The 22,889-nt window shown below is 37.4% G+C and overlaps 1 protein-coding gene across 7 annotated transcripts in view; it reads right to left on the minus strand.

Annotated features, from left to right (window-relative positions):
* The window catches only part of POLK (DNA polymerase kappa), a 37,505-nt gene that overhangs the window by 11,743 nt on the left and 2,873 nt on the right, over positions 1-22,889 (minus strand). For 4 of the 7 annotated variants that reach the window (XM_063423342.1, XM_063423343.1, XM_063423338.1 and 1 more), the window contains exons 2-7: positions 14,842-15,020; positions 12,334-12,453; positions 6,583-6,735; positions 6,089-6,220; positions 4,270-4,423; positions 937-1,152 (exon numbers count right to left, since the gene is read on the minus strand). In XM_063423342.1, coding sequence (XP_063279412.1) covers positions 937-1,152; positions 4,270-4,423; positions 6,089-6,220; positions 6,583-6,735; positions 12,334-12,453; positions 14,842-14,979 — 913 coding nt within the window. In that variant the 5' untranslated portion in view covers positions 14,980-15,020. Of the gene's footprint in view, positions 1-936; positions 1,153-4,269; positions 4,424-6,088; positions 6,221-6,582; positions 6,736-7,214; positions 8,649-12,333; positions 12,454-14,841; positions 15,021-17,585; positions 17,751-22,889 lie in introns of those variants that run through there. The other 3 variants (XM_063423340.1, XM_063423344.1, XM_063423346.1) reach the window with 3 other exon arrangements.

Consider the following 22,889-nt stretch of genomic DNA (forward strand, 5'->3'; position numbering starts at 1 on the left):
ATAATTTTGGGGCTTAAGACCCCTATTTGCACTTACAAATGTTATGCTTGTTTTCTACACACTAACTTATCCTTAAGAAGACAAAACTTCAGTAAACAAAACTGTTATTTTGCCGTCACTCATGAGAACATACATTCATCCTGCTTCTTCTTACTACCTGTTTATTCACCTCTGCTTACACTCTACACTTCTCTGACCTTCTGCAGCTGCTTCATAAAGCTCACCATTGCCTGAGGCCTCGCTGACCTGGTTCATAAGGCAGTTTGGGTGGCATCCAAACTAAGTGGGCTAGAGACATACATTGATTTTAGTCAATAAAAATAGCTGAGACTTAAAGGTGGGTTGTCTGAAGTGAGCACATACAACTTGATTGGTAAACATTAAAAAGCTATTCAAGAGTTCATTAATTTCAGCATATATTTACTTCTCTAGGATTAACATTTTAATGAATTTTGACATTGTTTTAAGCAAGGAACAGTGGGAAGTTAGAAACACATAACAGCACAGATCTGCTATTCAAACTAACACCAGTTTACAAATCAGTGACAGATTTCACTAAGACCCACTGTCTGACAAAAATGGTTTACATGATGCACTAGAAAAAGCACCTGTGCTAAGATTAGCTCAAGTGCACTGGTCATTCTTCCTCACTGCTTACTCTTACTTCAAGTAGAAAGAAGCAAAAAGATGATTTAACTGTTTCAGTGATTAAAAAAGAGTGAAAAAGAAAACAAACAGTAGTGGCTTGGCTAGTCATGACATCTCTTGAAATAATTGGAAGTCACATTCTTTGCAGACCTTCAAAGACAGCATGTTTCTTTTGTAACAGAAGAATGCTGTGGCAAGGCTAAATTCTTAATTAAGGCCCTCTGAGATGAAAGGAGAAGACATTATGGAAATACAAAGTTTAATTATTATTCATATGTATCTGAATACCTGCACTAGCAGTCAGTCGAGTTTTCTGCTCAATCCTAAAGCGAATTTCCTTCACAACTTCCTCTGCGGAAGTTCCAAAGACAACTGAGTTTTCCACTGATAGACCTCTTTGTTGAAGGTCATCGTCCATGGGAGGTGTGTTGTCTTCAAACAGCACTGGTGAAGAAGAGACTTCATCTTTGTTAAATTTGGCAGACATATTCACACCATCTTTATCTAAGTTAGACAGAAATACAAACAATTAATACATCCATGTAGACTGATTTCCTTCTTCAATGGCTTTACCACTCATAACCAATTTTATTTCTTTCTATTTTTATTTAAAGAAAGCAATTGCATTGTTTTTTGTTTAAAGACCAGAGAAATGTATCTGCTTTGTTTTTGCTATGATTAGAGCTTGGCCAAGATTGGAGGAATTGGCTAGTAGACTGGACAAAATTTTCAGAAAAGCAGAAGGTTTAATGGCCTGTTGCTGTAGCAAAACCACCAAGATTTTATCATTATTTAAGTTTTATATGAGACTGAAGGCCTGATGCTCTCTTCCACAGAATTTTTTTCAATATTCTCCAAATAAAATTAGGGTTCTGGAATATCCAGTTCTAGAATGATCAGCCTGGTGAGTTTCCCATTTCCAACTGCAGTCCTAGTAGAACAAATAATGTCAGCAGCCCTTTTTGTTTGACCCTACAAACATTCCTACTAGAGTTTCCCATTCTAAGCACTTGTTTGTGTTTCAGAGGAACAAAGGTATCAGGCAAGTGTGAAGAAGCACATGACTACATATCAGTGATACTGATTTTGTAAAGACTATGCCAGTTTGTTGCTTTCTATTTTATTAATGCTTTTCTGCAGTAATGTACGCTTGATTATCCTGTTAATAATTGTTAGAAATTTTGAATACAGATCGTATAAATATTCTAGTTTGTGCATCATTCAACCATTTGTATGACTACTTCTTTTCTATTATTCTCAAGTGGATACACAATAGTGGATGTGGTTCCAACTCCACCTTACAGAGCCATGTGAAATCCAGTAATAACTTGAACATTACTAAAATCTTGCAGTGTTCCTGCTACTTATTTCCAAAACTATCAAGCTGAATTCTAATGCAGACTTAAACCACACCATTTGGTTTAGAAAACCTAGCATCACTTTCAAACATTTTATTCACTTCAAAAGAAAAGAAATGCTCCAAGTCCAAGTCATTTTCAGTGTACATTCTATTCACAGGTGAGCAGTAGAGAAAGTTAACCTGTAAACTAACTAAATTGGAGGTAGAGAGGGAGGGAGATATGGGAGGAAAAATTATGGAAGGACTTAGGTAGCTACACTTTCAATGGGTGCAGCTCATATGAAGCTTATGAGATTGGCAACCCCTGCTCCCAATCCCATGTAATTTGGTCACCATGTCTTATGCCATTTCACAAGACAAGCAGCCATTTTCTGTTGCTGTGTTACATCACTCCTGGCACGCCTGCCTGTCCCAGCACCCACCCAGCCCAGTGCTGTGGATGACCCTGCTGCAGCACTGGGGAGCTGCAGCCCCACAGCAGAGCTGCCTGCAGCCCCACAGCACTGCCTGCCTGCAGCCCCACAGCTCTGCCTGCAGCCCCACAGCACTGCCTGCAGCCCCACAGCACTGCCTGCCTGCAACCCCACAGCACTGCCTGCCTGCAGCCCCACAGCACTGCCTGCCTGCAGCCCCACAGCACTGCCTGCAGCCCCACAGCACTGCCTGCCTGCAGCCCCACAGCACTGCCTGCCTGCAGCCCCACAGCAGTGCCTGCCTGCAGCCCCACAGCAGTGCCTGCCTGCAGCCCCACAGCACTGCCTGCAGCCCCACAGCACTGCCTGCCTGCAGCCCCACAGCACTGCCTGCAGCCCCACAGCACTGCCTGCAGCCCCACAGCACTGCCTGCCTGCAGCCCCACAGCACTGCCTGCAGCCCCACAGCTCTGCCTGCCTGCAGCCCCACAGCACTGCCTGCCTGCAGCCCCACAGCACTGCCTGCCTGCAGCCCCACAGCACTGCCTGCCTGCAGCCCCACAGCAGTGCCTGCCTGCAGCCCCACAGCACTGCCTGCAGCCCCACAGCACTGCCTGCAGCCCCACAGCACTGCCTGCCTGCAGCCCCACAGCACTGCCTGCAGCCCCACAGCACTGCCTGCCTGCAGCCCCACAGCACTGCCTGCAGCCCCACAGCACTGCCTGCAGCCCCACAGCACTGCCTGCCTGCAGCCCCACAGCACTGCCTGCAGCCCCACAGCACTGCCTGCCTGCAGCCCCACAGCACTGCCTGCCTGCAGCCCCACAGTTCTGCCTGCAGCCCCACAGCACTGCCTGCAGCCCCACAGCAGTGCCTGCCTGCAGCCCCACAGCACTGCCTGCAGCCCCACAGCACTGCCTGCCTGCAGCCCCACAGCAGTGCCTGCCTGCAGCCCCACAGCACTGCCTGCCTGCAGCCCCACAGCAGTGCCTGCCTGCAGCCCCACAGTTCTGCCTGCAGCCCCACAGCAGTGCCTGCCTGCAGCCCCACAGCACTGCCTGCAGCCCCACAGCACTGCCTGCCTGCAGCCCCACAGCAGTGCCTGCCTGCAGCCCCACAGCACTGCCTGCCTGCAGCCCCACAGCTCTGCCTGCAGCCCCACAGCAGTGCCTGCCTGCAGCCCCACAGCACTGCCTGCCTGCAGCCCCACAGCACTGCCTGCAGCCCCACAGCAGTGCCTGCAGCCCCACAGCAGTGCCTGCAGCCCCACAGCACTGCCTGCAGCCCCACAGCACTGCCTGCCTGCAGCCCCACAGCACTGCCTGCCTGCAGCCCCACAGCACTGCCTGCAGCCCCACAGCACTGCCTGCCTGCAGCCCCAAGCAGTCTCTCTAATCCCACCTTTCACAGGTCCTGAGGAGGAACTCAGACCAGAGCTGTCACTGGTCCGTGAGACCTGGGACATCCCAATGGCCAGGGACACCTCTGCCTTCATCTGCTTCCTCTGAGGACTGAGGGAGTGGTTCATGTTGTTTTATATGATTTTTGAGTCTAGATTATGATTGTTACATTGATACAGCAAACTGTGTGCAATCCACCCAGTCCAGGTTGTACTGTACTATAAATTCTTTATTTTGCTACTTACAGATTGTGTTGTACTGATTCTGCTTGTAGAAGTCCTATGCCATTTGAATGGCTTTCAAAATTCTCTTCTATTGTAATAATGAAATCTTACTAGGGAAAATAAAGCTTACATTCTCACTATAATTCATGGTTCTGCCTAAGATCCCTAAAAGAAACACTGTCTCAGTGTCAGGTGACCTCACAAGAAGTGAGTAATTTGCTTACCTATTCCTGTAGTGCTTTCTGTATTAAAGAAGAACCTTCTCCTCTCTTCAGGCCAGTTCAGCCTTTCCTCCAAGTGCTCTGTTATGTTCAGGTAGGCTTCATCTAGGCCCATAGGCATAAAATTGGGATCATATTCAGCCAGTATTTCTCTTACCTTGGTAAACACATAGTGAAAAGTCAAAGCTTTGTTGCTGTAAGAGTAGATCTTGACATAAAATTAGGACACGAACAAATGTACTTTGAAACTTCGAGATGATCAATAAATATTAAAGATACTGACAGTCCAAATTATTTCTGGATATTGTGAAATTCCAGTAATGCTTCTCCAAGCAGCAAGACTTTACTAGTAAGTGAGAACAAAACAGATTTTGAGCAGTGTATTTAACAGCAAAGGCCACTAAGATAAGTGTGTGAGGACTTCACAGCCACTAGGTTCACTGACCTACAGAAACCATCTCGATGAAACTCTGGGGAACTGGAAACTCAGTAAAGCAGATAAACTGATGCACTTCTCTGGGCTCAGTGTGTCAGATATCAGATATATAAAGGTTAAAAAAAACACCAGCAACAACAAAATCCCAAGTTTTAAATTACATTATACTGAAGTTACAGAAAATGTTTTAGAGCAGTGGTTAACACCAAAGGCTAAACCTGCTGGGAAATCTTTAGTGTTAAGTCCATCTTTCTAGAAGGAAACAAATGAAATAAATGGTCAAAATAAAAGGTCTACCTTCTCTCCTATCTTTCTTTTTTTTTTAAACCTAGTGGAAAATCTGACTGTATCATGTTTTTTCCTACCAGTTTGAGTCAACCTCTTAGGTATTGCAACATTTGTATATGCACTTCATCTTTCTGAAACTGAATAAAGATAGGATTCATTACTAAACTTTAAAAGACAAAATGAAATAAATTTATGTATTTTCAATCCAAATCCCAAGAGAAAAACATAACTAAAAATCCAGACCAAGCCAAGTCTCTAATACTTTAATACTTTACCCTATCAAACAACAAATGAAACTCACATTGTGAAATACACATCATGAAAACCAAGATCCTTAAGTTCAAACCCATTTTAAAATATAGAACATTTATATATGCTTTTTTCTTTTTTTCGGAGTGAAAAAAATAAACCAAGATCTTACTTTATATTTTTGAAGGGACTGAGACTTCATAAAAATAAAGAAAGTCTGACATAATTTTATTAAATTCATGAGACTCACATCACACACTAGTTTGATTTTAAATGTACAAAAGACCTCTTTTCTTTTTTCTTTTTTTTTAACAGGCTTGTAGGTATCATAACTATTTCCTCTGGTACTAACTAAAACTACTTCCATTAAAGCAAAACATGATTTTTCCCTATTTTTTTGCTCTATCAAATCTCTTCATTTTAAAACAATTAATCTGCTTTTAATTAAGTCAGAAATGGTCTTTTTCTCTTCAATAATTAGTATTCAAAAGTATGATTATGCGTGGCATGAAATTATCATCTCCATGTTTCCTATGTGTTTGCAACTACCTAGTAATTAGATTATGTTCCATGATTTTGAACTTTTAAGAATAATAAAGCTCAAGAGATTTTCAAAACTCCTATCAGCATCACTACTAACTTCAGTAGAATTGCCAGAGTGGGTAAGTGCAACGCATTTTTATCTCCTTACCCAAAAGCATCAATATTTTGTTAGACTTATGTTTAAAGCTGCATTACCAAAAAATTTAATATTAACATTATCACTTCTCATACTATCTAGAACTGATGTTATTGACACAGTCTAAGAGGACACATTCACTTTTGGTCAGAGACCACTTTCAGACTTACCTCTTTACTCACTTTTCCGTATTTTTTAAAGTTTAGTGGTACTATAGTTAGATGGGGACATAGCCTTTTAGCAATAAATCCAGGCATGGCTGCACGCACTCCGAATCTCCTGGCATGGTAATTTGATGTGGACTTAAGAGAGATTAAGTAAGTTTAGTGCTCAGTAAGCAAACTTTTCTTTTAAGTTTAGTGTTAAATAGTAAAGTTCTAATCACGTATCCCCATACAGACAAAGCTAAAAGTTTATATGCATTTTCACTCCCACTCCTCCTGCCTTCTAATCTGCTTACACACTTTAAATTTTCATTAATACACTTTTTACTGAAAAATCCAGCTTACATGGTCCAGTCTAAGAACTGCTATTTCCTGTATTACTTTTGGGTTTTCCACACTTTGTACAAAACAGTGTCATTATATTTATGCTGTTTTTTATAGTTTATTAGGCTTAGGATTCATGCACCTGATTTCTGTATTAGTTTAACTTTCAGCCTTACCAACATACTCATTGATCCCACTGCTATAGGTTTTTCCTTCAGCTCTGGATTGTCTCTCATTTCCACAGCTGCATAGAAAGCATCCATGTCAATGTGTACAATTGTACTGCTGAGGTTACGGCTCTGTTCCAGCTCCATCACAAGCTTGTCTACCTGAACGGAATAAACCAGTGATTGAAATACTACTGACCTGGCAGAAGTGCAACAGTATAGATAATCCTAAAATTTAGATGTATCTTGCACGTAGTTAAAGAAAAAAACCTCAATAAATCAAATCCCCACCAAACCAGCACCAACAAAAACACCCCAACAAAGCTTTTGAGGAAATTTGCTCTCAGAGAGAATGCTGTGGTATTTGATACAAAAAAATCACCACAAAACCCAGTGGAAAAAACCACAGCTGTTGTGGTTTAGCCCCCACTGGTAACTGAGCTCCTGCAGCCACTTACTCACTCTCTTATGGTGGAAGAGTCAGAAGAATAAAAGTGAGAAAACTCATAGTTTGAAATAAAGACAGTTTATCACAGAAAGCAGAAGCAAATCAAAATACGGAATTAATTCAGTGCTCCTCATGGGAAGACAGGTGTTCAGCCATCTCCTGGAAAAACAGCTTAATCATACGTAGGAGTTACTTGGGCAGACAAATGCCATAGCTGCAAATGTCCATCCTTCATTCATCTACACCCCGTTTTGCAGGCTGAGCATGATGCAACACGGTCTGGAATATCCCTGTGGTCAGCTGGGGCCAGCTGTCCTGGCTGTGTCCCCTCCCAGCCTCCTCACTGGTGTGGTGGGGAGAGGAGCAGAAAAGGCTTTGGCTCTGTGCAAGTGTTGCTTGGCAATAGCTAAGCTCTCTTCATTATCAACACTGCTTTCAGAAGAAAACCAAAACACTGTCCCATGCAAACTGCTGTGAAGAAAGTTAACTCTATCTCAGTCAAAACCAGCAGAAAACCCCACCCACCAAACAACAACACTTCACATAACATGACAAAAAAAAGATGTACCTGATTCAGACAGAAACTCTGTAAGACCCTTGAGTATGAAGCTTTACTTAAGGTATTAGTTTCAGAAATACAAGTTATTTCCAAAAAAATTGTAAACACGCTATTAAAGAATTTTTAACATTCCTAAACAAAGCTATCACACTTCAAAAAATTCACCTACAGCAGTGAAGAGAAGACCAGCAGCTCACAGGACACATCCATCCATTTTGTCATGCCAGAAATGAGGTCTCAAACACCCATGTTCAATTACCACAAAGTAAGCTGCTGTCAATCCCTCAATAAAAGTCCTCAACTGTTGTTACAGGATCCCATACCATGTAAGGCTAGATTGCTAGGAAAACTGCAAGTTATTTACAGAATAGCCTATACATGAAGTGTATTTCACTCCAAATGTTAAAGATCTATGTCTGCTAGTAGACTGTGAGCAGCACTGCTTCATCAGCTCCCTGGTGTTTTGAGGCAGAGGCCAAGCAGGCAGATTCTCTACAAAGTACTTTGATTGTGTTTAATTTGCTTGTTTTTGCCAAAAGTCATGCAGATCATGTGCTTGTTCCTGAAATACTGTTGACCTGTGAATGAGGTATGAGCAGTGTTGTCATGAAAAAATGTAAGTGAAATATTTGACATGGGATTTTTAAGGCCTACTGATTTATGATGACTGTGCTGGCAGCAGCATCACACATCATTCTAGAAGAAAGAGAAAATACAGGAAAAAACCAAAAGAATGTGCTATCAAAATAATGTTACCTAACCACACTGATGACTATGGCAACCTCAGTCTACACAACAAAAGGCTGCTACTGCTGGTAAGAAGTCCTGATAGGCATAACACAGCAAGAAATGGAATTAGCAAAAAGGAACTAAATTTTCAATTTGCTTCCAGGCACAAGGACATATACACTTTCATGACATGAGGGCAGCAGTACAGAAATGTCTCTGGACTGACTATAATGCACTTAGGGTCCTGGAGAGGAATGTTTACATGTAATTTCCATGATTCTTCTCTTTTTAATTTCCCTCAACAGAACTGCTTAATAAAAAACTATAACAACCTTATCCACACGAACCATATTTTAGCTCAAAACACTTGAACCAAGGCAAGTGAGCTTGGAATGTTCTAATTAAATTGCTGATTAATGATTTACTAAGTCTTTTCTTTGTTTTTTTCCAAGTTGCTTTGAGGGATGAAATGCTAGACTAGAGCCTTAAACTAGGCTACTTAACACAGAAGAGCACAGTATGTTCTCTGTGCTGAGAAAACTAGTTCAGACAAATTAAAAGTACAAGGGTGAAGCCATTCAAAGAAACAAACAAACAAATAAAGTGGGGGTATTTACATTATTTCCATTATATTACTAATTCAAAAGGATTCATGCCACACTTTAATCATCAAAAGCATCCTTATTTTAAATTCTACTTTACAGATAATTTTCAGGTTGCTCTTGTATTCAAATAGTTTAATTAATATAATCAATTGCTGCTCTAGTAGCATAACTTCTCTCTTTCAATTTATCACATTTATAATGAACTTCTGTTTTGCTTTTTCTCCTTAAATATATTGGTAGCATCATATTTACTGATCAGCTAAAATATACATTTACAGAACAAAGCAAAATTACATTAAAGTAATAAGAAATACAGAAAGATTACTCTTCAGTGAAAGCAATAGATACAAGTAATATGCCAAAACAAAATACAACCAGATCTACTCAGAGAATTCTTGGCACCTACAAAAACTCTCCTTAAAAGTTGCGGAGCAATTCCTTACATGCAAGTCAGGTTGACAAGTTTTTAAAAGCTGCTTTCAATTAACCTTTGTAAAACAGAGGTACTTTTAAACACATATTTCTAAACTAGACTAAAAAACAAAACAACTAAAAAGCACAAATTATAATTAGAAGTTTAATTTTCCTTACAGCAGCCTTTAGACAATTTGAAGAGTAATTTCTCCTTTTTTCTTATCCCACAGTAAAATATGTAAGTTTTCAAAGCAAGACAGAAAAGTCAATAAAAGCAAGACAATGGCAACTATTTACAGAATAAACATGGGGGATAAACCCAACGTGGATGTAAAAAACAACAAACATGAGTACAGCAGTTTCCAAATCTGGTTGCAGCTGCACACTTTTTAATGTATTACCACTTACTGCTGAATTTCAAGGAGCTTCACACATTCTAATAGCAAAAACAACAATATTGTGTTGCAGACTCTACATTTTATTTACATTACTGTTTGTAACCAGGGTTTTCTCCAGAAGTCCAGTGAGACATTTTTGTTTGGTTTTACCTTATGAGGACTTAAATCAACTGCCAGCTTAGGAAACCACACCTGAGCCTCTACCATCCTACAAATAAGACATCATCTGCTGATGAGAACATGAGTGTTCATACAGGAAGATACACGGATGCCTTTCTAATTCCAGAATACTTTCCACTTGAAATTTTAGGAGAACAGAAGGTTCTTACCAGACTCTCATCTGACTCTTATCACAAGATTGTATTAAAAAGAAGAGTTGAAAACTCAATAGATAAGAACAATAGAGAAGATGACAATAAGAACTGACTATATCCATAACTGAATGGAGTTGATTAAACAATACATGACAATTATTAATGACACCAAACAAAACAAAGATTTGCAAAGTAAAAGGTGGAGGCCTGGAGAGATGCAGTGGGAGGTAAGAAATAGAAAAAGGTCAAGGTATTTAGGATACCAAATAGAGAGGGAGAATAGCTTCAAGGCCACAAATTGCAGTGAAGACTCTGGGACAGGGACTGCTTTGGAAAGAGGACTGATGGTGATCCGTGGATGCAGGATGAGAAAGGAAAATTCAGGCTATGATAAATTAAAAGAAAGGTGAGGAGATAGCAAGATGGTCAGAATTTGTGCTGGGAGAATGAGGGCAACAACAACCATGAACCAGAGTTTATGTGCATACAGAGAATAGAACAAAAATTCAAGGTTTCAATGTGTTTTTACAGCAGCAAAGATCTAAAATTAGCCAGCAAAAAAGTGTGCATACTATACTCCTCTAATGACATTTTTCACTCAGTATGACAGCTGACTTTACAGTTTATTGGAAATAAAGATGACTGCTATTTCAGCAAGCAGCAAAAAGATTTCAAACATGGAATTTGAAACTTGGGTCCCAGTAAGACACATAGCAGAGAATTTTTCTCCCTAGGAATTTTTCTTCTATAGAAACCAGTTTTCATAAGAAACACTAAAAGAATATAAAATTTTGTTGCAATATCAAGGAATCAATTTCTTAAAAAAACAACATGAAGGTAGATAAAGTAATACAATTTTTTTGGTTTCCACAAAATGCACCACATATTCTCTCATTACATACCTATATAATAACATTATTTATAAAATTTGTGTTATTCATGTAATTTAAGAAGGACTACCCTCTGTAAAATAAATAGTTCTCTGGTGAAGGTAGGATGGAAATAGAAGCAGTTTTTCTGTAATGAAATTACTTAAAAGCTACCTTAGTTAGCTAAGAAAAACCTGGACAAGAGGAGTCATAACTAATCCATGTTAAAGATTAACTAGAAACAATTGTGGCATACAGGCTTACAAAAACCTTTTCAGAGGTACTCAGAACAGCAAACCTTCCTCAGAACAAATATGAAACACTGGCATCTAAAGTACAGAAGTGATTTGTAAACCTGAAATGAACAAAAAACTTGGTACACCAAAAAAAGCTCAACCTCTAATCCTCACAATGACACTGAAAATTAAAGGATGTGTTTAATCTTCAGGTGCTTCAGCTCTGCATCTACAAACCAAAAAAACATCACTCTAGTTTGCTGGAATATTGCAAGAATTAAGAACTTGCAGTATGTGGTGTACAACATTAAAAAGTCTATTAGGAAATCAGTAATTCTGTATTCAAAACTGGATTACACTAGAGTTCAACAAATAAAGCTTGAGGGCAACCATTAAACATTGAGGACAACAGTAAATATTGAATAATTTCCCCCTCAGTGAACACAGTCTGCTATGTGCACTGAATAAAACAAATCCTGTCAAGCAAAACTGGCAAGCAATCATTTAAAGACTGAATCACAGCACAAATGAAAATTGAAAGGAATTATTAGCTCCTACAAACAATTTTAATTCTGTTGTGCCTAGTAATGTTTGGTGTGCAACCTTTCTTTCACACATTTCATATACTGCAATACTTTGGAGACTCTTATCTACCACTACCATTTGAAAAGAGAAATGGCCTCTTCATCCGTCTAGTTCAGGACACTTGCATTTCTTGGCACTGCTTGCCATGATGATTTTTCATTAATTAGCTTTAAAAAAGGCAACAATTCACACCCAGAATTATTGACAATTCTGATCTTTCTCATTCCATCGCAGGCCACTGAACACAAATATATGTAAATTCTAAACTCAATAGTGAAATGATGCTTATTACCAAAGTATTTAACAAAGCTTTACATAAATCATAACAACATCACTAAACACATCAGACTTGGAAAACCAGGATTTTTCTTTTTTTATTTTACTCATTTAGAGAACATTTCAAAGTAATTTTGCAAACTATTCTTCCAGCAAGTTTATATTAAGATGACACCATCAAAATATTGTGCACTTTTCCTTGGATGTCTAAGATCAAATGGTAATTTGACATTGTGCCTATCAGCAGAATGTAATGCAATAAACCAGAACACACCAAAATGTTTATGATAAAACATTTACCCCAGTAAGTCTTTGGAAGATTATTACCTGCAGCTGTGCTTTCAAGAGCTGTTGAGGTGTAATTTTCTCTTTTAGTTGCATCATTTTTTCAATTCGTTGGTTAACTTGTTGATCTTTCTTAAGTTCATTTTCATAAAATTTAGAACCCTGAAAGAAAAAAAATCACAAAACCACAATGTTTTTGTTTTTGTCTTTATCTTGTCTATAAGCAACCACATTTGATCTTTAAATACAGAAAACATAAAACACAGAAATGGTTTCTAACACATGTCTTGGATTTTCATATAAAAATATACAAAAAGACTGTGGTTCTTTACAGCTCTCGCTTCAACTGACATATTTCTCCTACACAAAGGAATTTAAGGAGTTATGTAGAGAACTTTGTATGTTTATTTAGTCTAACACTTGACAACAAAAATTTTAAAATAGTAGATAAATATCAAACTATTCTTTACAACACCTCCAAGGTATGAAGAACATAACTCTAATAAAAATATATTTAAGCATTTTTTCAGATTTCTACATAGCTAAATATTTTAGGCAATATATAATGACATTGTATAAGTCAAATTCATTTGTAATGTTGAGTATTTTGTTGGCCATTTAATCCTGAAGACACTGCAGGATCAGAAGCTACTTGGAAGAGGATGATGAAAACCAAATGAGTACAAAGAAGCCTGTTGCTCTCAAATATGTAATTGCTCCTTCAAAAAAAGGCATGAATGCAAGGAGATGTAATAAAAAGACAGTGATCATATACAGAATGTATGACGTGACTTTCCCTCCTGACTCACAACAAAGAAGGGTATACAATTAGTAGAAAAGATAAAAATTCAAAATTAGGAAATAAAATACTTTTCTTGCAACTTGTCGTAGTTTACAAATGAAATATTTGCAAGAAAAGGTTTTTGTTCAACTACTTGGTAAAATCTGCAAAAATGATCGCATCTATATGTCAAAGTGTCTGACTATCAAACTGTCACTGATACCAAGAATTCAGCTGTAATCAAATCAGATTCAGGCATTTATGTAAAAAGCAAAAATATCCACTTTTATAACAATTATAGAAAAGATGATGGCAGGGCTGTAATATGTCATGTTTCATTAGAAGAAATATCTAACCAGAAAAAATTAGGGTGTGCTTTCTTTGAATATCAGATACGCCTTTTATCTTTTCTCTCCTATGCCATCAAATATGATTTACTGAGACTCATTGAAAGAAATGAGTACCAAAATGTAGGCGTGGAAAGCAACTCAATACTTGAGATTATTATAAGTTTTAATTTTTTTTTTCCATCTCTTGCAGTATTTAACAGTTGAAACACCATCAACCTTCTTGCAATACAGCTGTGGGTAGTCTCTGCAGATGTCATTTCAAAGATTATAGAAAAGGTCAAGGAAAGAACCAATGCTTCTTTTCGGATTTCTTGACATGTATCTGGCAATTATAAACTCTTGTACTTTATTGGGAGAAATATATTCTAGTAGTTAGACTCCTATATGTCAGTTTTGAAAGTCTATTTTACGGTCCGTTCTATTTCACATCAGGAAATGAAACAGTAATTGCTGTAACGAAATAAATTATGTAAATATCATTATCTGGGATATGTCTAAAAAAGCACTATTTTCAAGAGAGAGTGAACACAATGTGCAGAAGAAACAACTTATCGATACCAAGCTTGATAACATATAAAGTATCATCAATGTGACAGTGCAAGCAATAAAAAAGGAGAAAGCTTGCTAGGTAAGAACCCTCTGCAGAATGTCTTGTCTCTCTCCTCCTTTCTCCCTCTGCCCTACCCCTGCAGATCACTACAGAGTAATAGGAGCCAACACAGAAAAAGAGAGGAAAACACTAAAGCACAAAATCTTGGGCCATGGTGACACCAAATAAAATACACACTTGTGCAAGGAAAGTAAGAAAACACTGAGTTTCTCAGCTAAAGTGTTATCCCTACATTGTTCTATTGGAACTCTCCATTAACAACTAGGAGGACAAATATTTCAATGGTTTGTAGAGTTGTGAGGGCATCTGTGGCTCTTTAGTACAAAGCTGCACACTACTGGCCCCCTCTTTTAGTGAGAAGTGAGTCACAAAGGCAGTAAACACCTGATTATAGAAAAATTTGATTACATCAAATACATCAGTTACAGGAAGGTGACCAAAAGAAGTAAATCTGCTTGGCTGATTAATGACGTGGGAAAAAGGAACGGAAAGGGGAGAAAAAGAGCAAGCTGCAACCCTCACAATTACCTCTGGAAAATGCTGTAGTATTTATGTACTGCTCTGGCCAAAAAGGGCACTTAAGCACACACTCAGTTCTCCTCCTCCACGTCCTTGTGGATGAATCCAACAATACTCTGAAGCTAAACTGTGCTAAACTACGGCCCCTCCCCTTCCTCCCCACATATAAACTTCTTCTGAGAAGATCCCATCCATACACATATGTGAGGCATATAATTTGTGGAAGGAAGAAAGAGGGCCTTATGAACTGGACCACAAAGAAAGCATCAGGAAAGAAGCAATCAACCAACCTTGGTAGCTTCCATGATGATTTTGTTGATTTTCTCCTTATCCAAACCCTGCATTCCGGCTTTGTTATCATTAAGGCCCATTCTAAGTAGAAGTCCATCATTGCAAGAGCTGTTATCAACTTTTTTCACATCGTCCATTCTACCTCTTGAAAACAAGTACCTGGTTTAAGACTTAATATCTGAAAAAAAAAAGTAATCAAATATTTATGATCCAACTGAACAATAAGAATATTAGATTTTGGAATTAATTTGCTTTATTTTTTGAATAAGTATTTTATACTTATTCAGAAAACAACATCTTCTTGCATATATGAAGACTTGTATTCCTGCAAACACACACCACATCAAAATACCTGTAATTCTATCAATGTTTGGAGACAGTAATACTCTATTTTCTTATTAAATCAAAACCATTTTCCTTTAAAACCTCTCTTATAGGAATAACTGAGCACAAACCCACCTGAAGTAAAGGCTAGTACCTTACTTATGAACATGACATTTCTGCCTGTACATTATCCTGTCAGATGAAACATTACTGCCTTAAACACAAAATACTGCTATTACATTAGAAGAAAAAAATGCAGTATTTTGAAATACAGAAGATCACTGCTCATTTTGTCATAATCCCTGCTTGAGAGAAGATGTAGAAGCTTTTACAGTAATTTCTAGCTCAAATTCCTAACCTGTGTGTCGAAACTCATATTTTAAAAATAGATGGCTTCAATTAAAAGTTTTGAGCAAAACCCTAATTCATGGTAAAATTCATGCACTTTTTTTTTGCTGTTAATGTGTTGAGGCACAGTATCCAACTAGTGGAACTTACCAAGCCCTTACTACTCAACTACAGCCATCAATAATTTCTTACATACACAGATACTTCTAATACATGAACTTCTCATATCTTCCCTTGTTCTTTATTGAAAGTAAATTGCCGAAACCTCAAGAGGCTCTAATTATATGGTAAGCTGTTTAGTTAAGAGTGATCTTAAGAAAATAAAGATAGCAAATTTCATCTTCTGTAGCATGAACCAATGGTCTTATTTTGCCAGATTCAAACAAACAGACTCACAGAATAGGTTGAGTTGGAAGGGACCTTTTAAAGGTCACCAAGTCCAGCCCCCTGCAACAAGCAGGGACATCTTCAACTACATCAGGTTCTCCAGAGCCCTGTCCAATTTGTCATCAGATGTTTTCAGCAATGGCACATTCACCACTTTTCTGAGCAACCTGTCCCACTCTCACTGTAAAAAACATCTAATCATACCAATCCCCCTCAGTTTAAAACCATTATCCCTTGTCATATTGCAACAGGCCCTGCTAAAAAGTCCAAGTGTGATAATGACATGAATTATTTAACATTTATTTATTACTGAAAAAGCACAGAGAAACAATTTCTTCCTACCCCAAGTCACTGGCTCATAAATCACTCCAGTCTTCCTGTCACACAGAAAGGACATTCACTTCCCAACTTTACACTGCTCTCTGTGACAGAAACCCTTCCTATCTGGAGAAGTCCCACCCTTTTAGGCAAATACACCAGCTTTCGTAATCACAAAATACACAAATTTAAGAGTGCCATTTTTTCTTTAAGTGCCACTTTCCCATGTCAGGACTTAAGTGGGACTCATTAACAACCAAATGCAAGAAGGTCACTATGTATTTTTACATTTAGAGGTAAATTTTTGTTAATAAAGAACCACAAGTAACTTTTAAAAATTAGTGATGGCAATGTCCACATTTTCCTGAAGTTCTACTGAAACACACTAGCCAACCAAAGTCAAGATATCAAAGAATGCGATGTTTACGGAAAGTTTTGCCAAAAATATCTGAATTTTAATCATATGAAATTAATTCACATTACTGTTTATGGTGTCTGCTGAAAAATGCAAGATCAGTTACATAATTCTGTGTTTATATACAGTGTATATACAGTTGTATTACAAAGAACATAAATTGATGTAGAGATCAGAACTCAATCCTTTAGCAGCACTTGAGCTTGTGGGAGTAGGAGTGGCTTCATAGCTCTTATGTGTATTTATCAAATAAAAGATTACAATGCTGAACATCTTCATAAATTTTTCAGCTACAGTAGGACAATCTCTTACAGTTAACATACACAGTTATCAGAACAGGTTTGCTACACTTCAATAAAAGGAAAAAGCACTGCATCCCAAACAACATTCCAAATTTCATCTCATGCTTCTAAATACTCCTGTATCAATTATCTTCCAGTAATTCCATTGTTACTGGCAATCTCTGGTAAGTAATGGGCAACATTTCCAAGGAATACTTTCATCAAAGTAAATATCCCTCCACAATTCTCCCTGTTTCTTTTACCACTCACTGCCTTCAAGAAAGAGGAATGAACACAAGATTGCTTCCATTTCCTATTCTAGTATTTTCAAAATGTTTTTAAATGTTCCTTATTCCTGTCTTTCTCTCTAGCATGTACAAATCTTTCCCCTTCCTCACTCAGAGTACTCTAAAAGGCCCAGTCAGAGCCTTTTAAAGGCAGAGCCTTTAGAAAGTAATTTATGTTAGTCAAAAGAAAGTCTTCTCTATCTCATTGTTATGTATCTAACAATAAAAAATACCATGATAATCACAGTGATGGAAAAAATAATTGTCTTTATAAAGTCTCATAAATGGTGATCACCTGGTGTATTTTATTGTTTGAGCTTATTGTGTGGAACAAAATATATTGCTAGTCCCAGATGAGAAAAGGCATAAAAATCAAATAATACCTTAGCAGAAATTAAGAAGCAAATATTTATCTGAGGACATGACATTAGTTCTCCACCAGAGCTTGCAGATGTACAGAAGGGAAAACATGAACAACAGGTGATAAAATTTGCAGCTGCTTTATACAAAGAGAATCTGAACATTATCTTGGTTTCAAATGAATAGGTCTGAAAAAAAATCCATAAAATATTTAGCGTATTGAAATGAATCACAATAGCTACAATAAGACAACTGATATAGTACTATCAGGTAAAACCAGTGCTCATTTGCTACAGGAGAAAATGAAAATATTTAAACATAATAGGGAAGCAGCAGAGTTTTACAGTGTGCAAAATGTGAACAAAATGTCAATGTAGAAACATAGTAACTGCTTTGATTAGGCTAGAGAAAACACTGAAGTGCTGGTGACAAATGCTTTGCTAATAATTTCAAAAAAGTGGGTAAGGGACTAGAATCTAATAACACAGTCTACAGAGTGACATACTTTTGGCATGCTGTTACCTCAAGAAGCTGTAGCGAGACCAAGCTGCTTCCTCTAATACAAAACATGACATCTCTCAGTATCATACTGAGCAGCTAGGGTGTGAAACCAGAGGGGCCTGTGAAGGCAGTCTATTTATATTAATATATCAATAATGTATTACCCCATTATTCCTGTGATTGGGGAACAAGGGGAAGCAGGAAAATCATACATAAGTGGAAGGAGATAACTTTCCAGTTGCTAGGGAAAGACTTCTAAAGGTAAAGACTTCAGCAGTGAACGCCAACAGTTGATGCAAAGCAAACCAACAAACAAAAATGTTGAGAAGAACCACAAAATACCATTACTCTGTAGAAAGTTTTATGAGTAAGCTGTGAAGCCTGTAAGTGGAAAAAGATCACTAATTAAGCCATAATCAAGCTCTTCCAGAATCAGGCATAGAAACTAAACTGAACTAGTAAGACAGGGTTATAAAGTATTTGAAAGTGTCAAGTTATTGAAACAGCAATAAAATCAGAGCAATAATTTAATTTCAAGTGCCTCTACTTTCAATTAAATTTGGCATTTTTTTAACAGTTGACTGAACCAACGTAAAGGAAATGGCTTGTGTTTGGTCCTGTGCCACTCTTCCAACTTGCCTTCATTAAAAATCCTCCAATTTCAGCACAAGAAACCCTGTACACTGTGTGAAAAGTGAAATGCCTTTATATTACAGTTTCCTTGTAATAAAATAATGTAAAAGATACAATATATTTCTAAGACTATTCGGTTCAGTGTGTGTAGTGTTATTATGAACATTATTAACCTTTGCAAAGTATGTTAACAGTTTGTCTTTTGTTGACTGTGTTAACAATGTGGGAAGAACTATTAAGACTGGAAAATGACACCAGTATGGAAAAGCTTAAAAACAACTTATTTGCATACTGAATTATTATTTAATGCATGTAGGTTGTGTACCTGTCCTCAAAAATAAAACAAATTCTGATACCATTGCAATCACAGATGCTCATGACAATGTGAGGTGCAAAGAAGTTACTAACAGACACAATCATCTACTTCACCAGAGCTCAAAAACTAAACAAAGGAATCAAAACATACAGACATAAAGGGCTGTCTTTTACACCCTAACTGTCCTAAGTAAGTCTTCATGGTATGTAAAAGAAATTAAATAAATGTTGCAAACAGCAATACAAATATTAGAGACTCTTCTCCAAATGATCTTTTAATTATTATCTTCAGGACAACTAAAAAAGGATCTAAATTAAATATTTTTCTTAATTTCTGTAAAACTCATAAAAGCCTCCAATAACATTGCACCAAAATCTGATACATCGTTTACTGTAGCAAGAGGCCAAAATAAACTTCCTATTTTCTCTCAATTAAAATATTTTAGAGATTCCTTTATTTAAACTCTTCCATTGTAACTTTAGCAAGAGCAAAGCAAAATTGTAACAACTCGATTTACAAATGTAGAGACTGGATAAAGCAGTAGCTTCTGGAATCCTGTCATTACATAGGCTACATCAGAAGAAAACCAACATCACTCATCATTTCAATGACAAGGTCAAGGTATTAACAGTTCTGCAAAAGCACTGAAAGCACAACAAACAATTATAAAATTAGGACTTTATCCACACATAAGTTAGGACTTTTGACCACAAAGAATCATTCCTCAGGGTTTTGGCTAAAATCAAGTGTGGTGTAGTACAGATCTCCATGTCCAAAAGTTACATGCCACTAAACTTCAGACTATACCAAAAATACCAGAGAGAAGAAAAAAAAACTTCCTTTCAAATATCCCATGTCTTTTACTTTTTATGATAACTTAAAAAATTATCCATTATCAAAATCTACTGAAGTTTGGAGCACTCACTGCAAGTGTGGGTGGAAAAATGCCTTCCTTTAAACCATTTAGATAAACACATCCATGTAAAAGATAGCGATGAATATTGTGAATATCCTAGAACACCTCATAAGCTTCAATAGCTCCTCAAAAGCCAAATATGAAATAACCCAGCTCTGTTATAGCTTCAGTAAAAGGGCAATTCTGTAGTTTAAGACTCAAAAAACCCAATTTCATTTACACCAAAAACTTTGCTGGGCCATCAAAAAGTTTGCTCACCATAATAAACAACTGAGCCAATCCAAAACCTCATATGCCAAAGCAAGCAACACAAGTAAAATAAGCAAGCTGGATAAGTATGTTTTCCTATTGAGAATGCTACAAAGATAAAAGCTGTTACTAATAAGCATTCTTTGCAGTAACTTTTTTTTGCATTGACACGAAATTGAGCCATGTCAGCAGGTTCAGCCATTGTGAACAGGTTTCTATACCAAACCCCTTAAGCTTGGGGGTTACTGCTCTACATCTCAAACAGGACAGCTCATGTTCACCTCTTTGCAAAACCTTTTGGTTTGTGTAAACATAAAATATAAACCACAGACACTATGTAGGAAATGACACACATACTGAATAAAAGTATAAGAAATCAAATCTTTAAAAACAGACAAATAAACTACAAAGTGCAATAAATTAAAATATCCAACCAACTACAAACAATAACTACAAATGACAAATTAAAACAAACCAACCAACCAACCAGCCAACCAACCTAAGGAAAATTGTTTTGACAAGAGGTGTGGAAAGCTTTTACACTCTGCCATAAGTGAATGGGGATAATCTGTAAGTGAAATGAAATTCACTTATACCAAAGACTATACTTCACATGTAAGCATAAAATCATTTATCTACTTTATTACTTTTTGCCAAGCATTGACCAGTACCTGAAGAGTGACACACAGAATAAAAAAAGCCATGTGGACTGATCCAAGAGTAACTCTCATTCCCAACCTTTTAAATGTCTCCTTTGCACTGGAAATAATACCAGCTGGAAGCCATCAGAAACCAAAGCTTCTAGGTATTACTGAAACAATATCATATATAATAAATAAGAGCGACAACATGAAACCTTCCCAATAAGGCCAAAACTCATTGAAATAAGCATTTTAATGGACAACATTTGGGTTTTACTCCAACTGCTAGTTTAGATTGAGCTTGTAGCCATGTAGCTACACTTCTCATTCCACCCACGCCAGAGAAGTATCTTCATCCATGTCGGGCACACAACACATGCATTGTTATATAACTAAAACTCATCTAACCCTTGTTGGTAAAGAAAATCATGTACCTGTAGTTAAGCCCTTTGAACAACAGGTTTCCCACAAATGAATTCCTTTATTTTTTGAATTTCTAAGACAATAACAAACATAACTTCAACAAACTAGGAGAGTTCAACCCTTCTAGAATATTCTCAAATTTTCTGCAATTTCAAAGGCCACATTCCAGTAATGATTTCATTTCATATTTCTTGATTTATCCATTACTTGGATAAGGATGTTATCCCAAAACAGTAACATTATATTAATCCTAAAACATCCTGAGTTGGATGGGGCCCACAATGAAGATTGAAGTCCACCTCTTGTACTTGCATAGGACAACCCCAAGAATCACACAATGTGCCTGAGAGAATACATATGTACATAAAGGATGCATATTGCATACTTTCAAAAAAGAAGTGCACCTGCCTTCTGTAAGCAAACATTTGGCAAGGAAACATTCTGGCTGATTGGATCAAATTTAGTAAACTCTTAGCTCTCATTTCATGTGAAAACACTCTGATAGTGATTAAGTATCAGTTGCTCTGAAGTCTCTTTCTCAGCAGGCAAATTATTACGAAAGACATGTTCAAGGAAGCACATCAGACTGTCCTCCTATCTATCTGCTCAATTCCCCTTAGCCACAGGGGTTTGACTTTTACTAGAGGCTTGGTTTCTGAACAGCCCTGAGTAGACTCCTGTCAGTTCTAATCCTGTAGTGATTTACAAGAAAAGAGCTGGCAGAAGAAACTGCACAACAGTGTCAGCATTTAATACATATACACTTAACACACATGGTGTTAACCACAGAGATTCCCAGCTAGTGTGTGCAAACTACTGTTTCACTATTCTCTCTCTCTCTCTCAAAATATAACACAAACAGGTTCATTACAAAAAAGAATCTTCCAATAAAGATGTAGTATCTTTATAAATGTAATAAGCCAGAGTGCATGATAAATTAATACTGAACAGAAAACTGGGCCAGAATTCATGGAAGTGAAAATTCCAAGTTCTCAAACTGACACATATGAAATCACACTACTTCTTGAGTAGCAGCTGCCTCAGCATTTTACAAAAACATAGCATCTGGAATTAGCCCTGAAAAAAACCCACAAGGTCCTAGAATTATGTCTTCTGTATACTCACTGACTTTAAGATGTAACAAATTACAGACAAATCCATCCTTTTAAACATTCCATAATTCACACTGAAAGTAAACGGTTAATGGAGACTGCTTCTGATAATGTTCAAAAATAAATGTCAAAATATTTTATGCCATTCACCAAACTGTCTGAATAATTCTTAGCTTATGTGAAGTGACACAAACAAGTGAGATATTCATGCCCTACCAATTTCCTGTAGGCAAGATGCAACACCATTCTTTTCTAAATTCTGCTTTCAGTTTCTCTATCAAAAAATCCTCATGTCTTCAGCATATCTAAGTTTACTCAAAGGGCAAAGAACCATGGTATCTTCTTCTGCATCTGTTCAGTATTTTAAAGGACCTTTTCAACTCAAAGATTCATCTCCGGTCTTTAACTAAGTTTTCCTTGCACTTCTAGATTACTGAAAAGAAATGCTTTAGCAGTTGAATCCATAAAGAAAATAATGAACTGAACACTCATCAGTAAAACCTACACTAGAAGTAGTGTACTCATCTGCAGTTATC

The sequence above is a fragment of the Prinia subflava genome, chromosome Z (assembly GCF_021018805.1).
Source record: "Prinia subflava isolate CZ2003 ecotype Zambia chromosome Z, Cam_Psub_1.2, whole genome shotgun sequence".
NCBI lineage: Eukaryota > Metazoa > Chordata > Aves > Passeriformes > Cisticolidae > Prinia > Prinia subflava.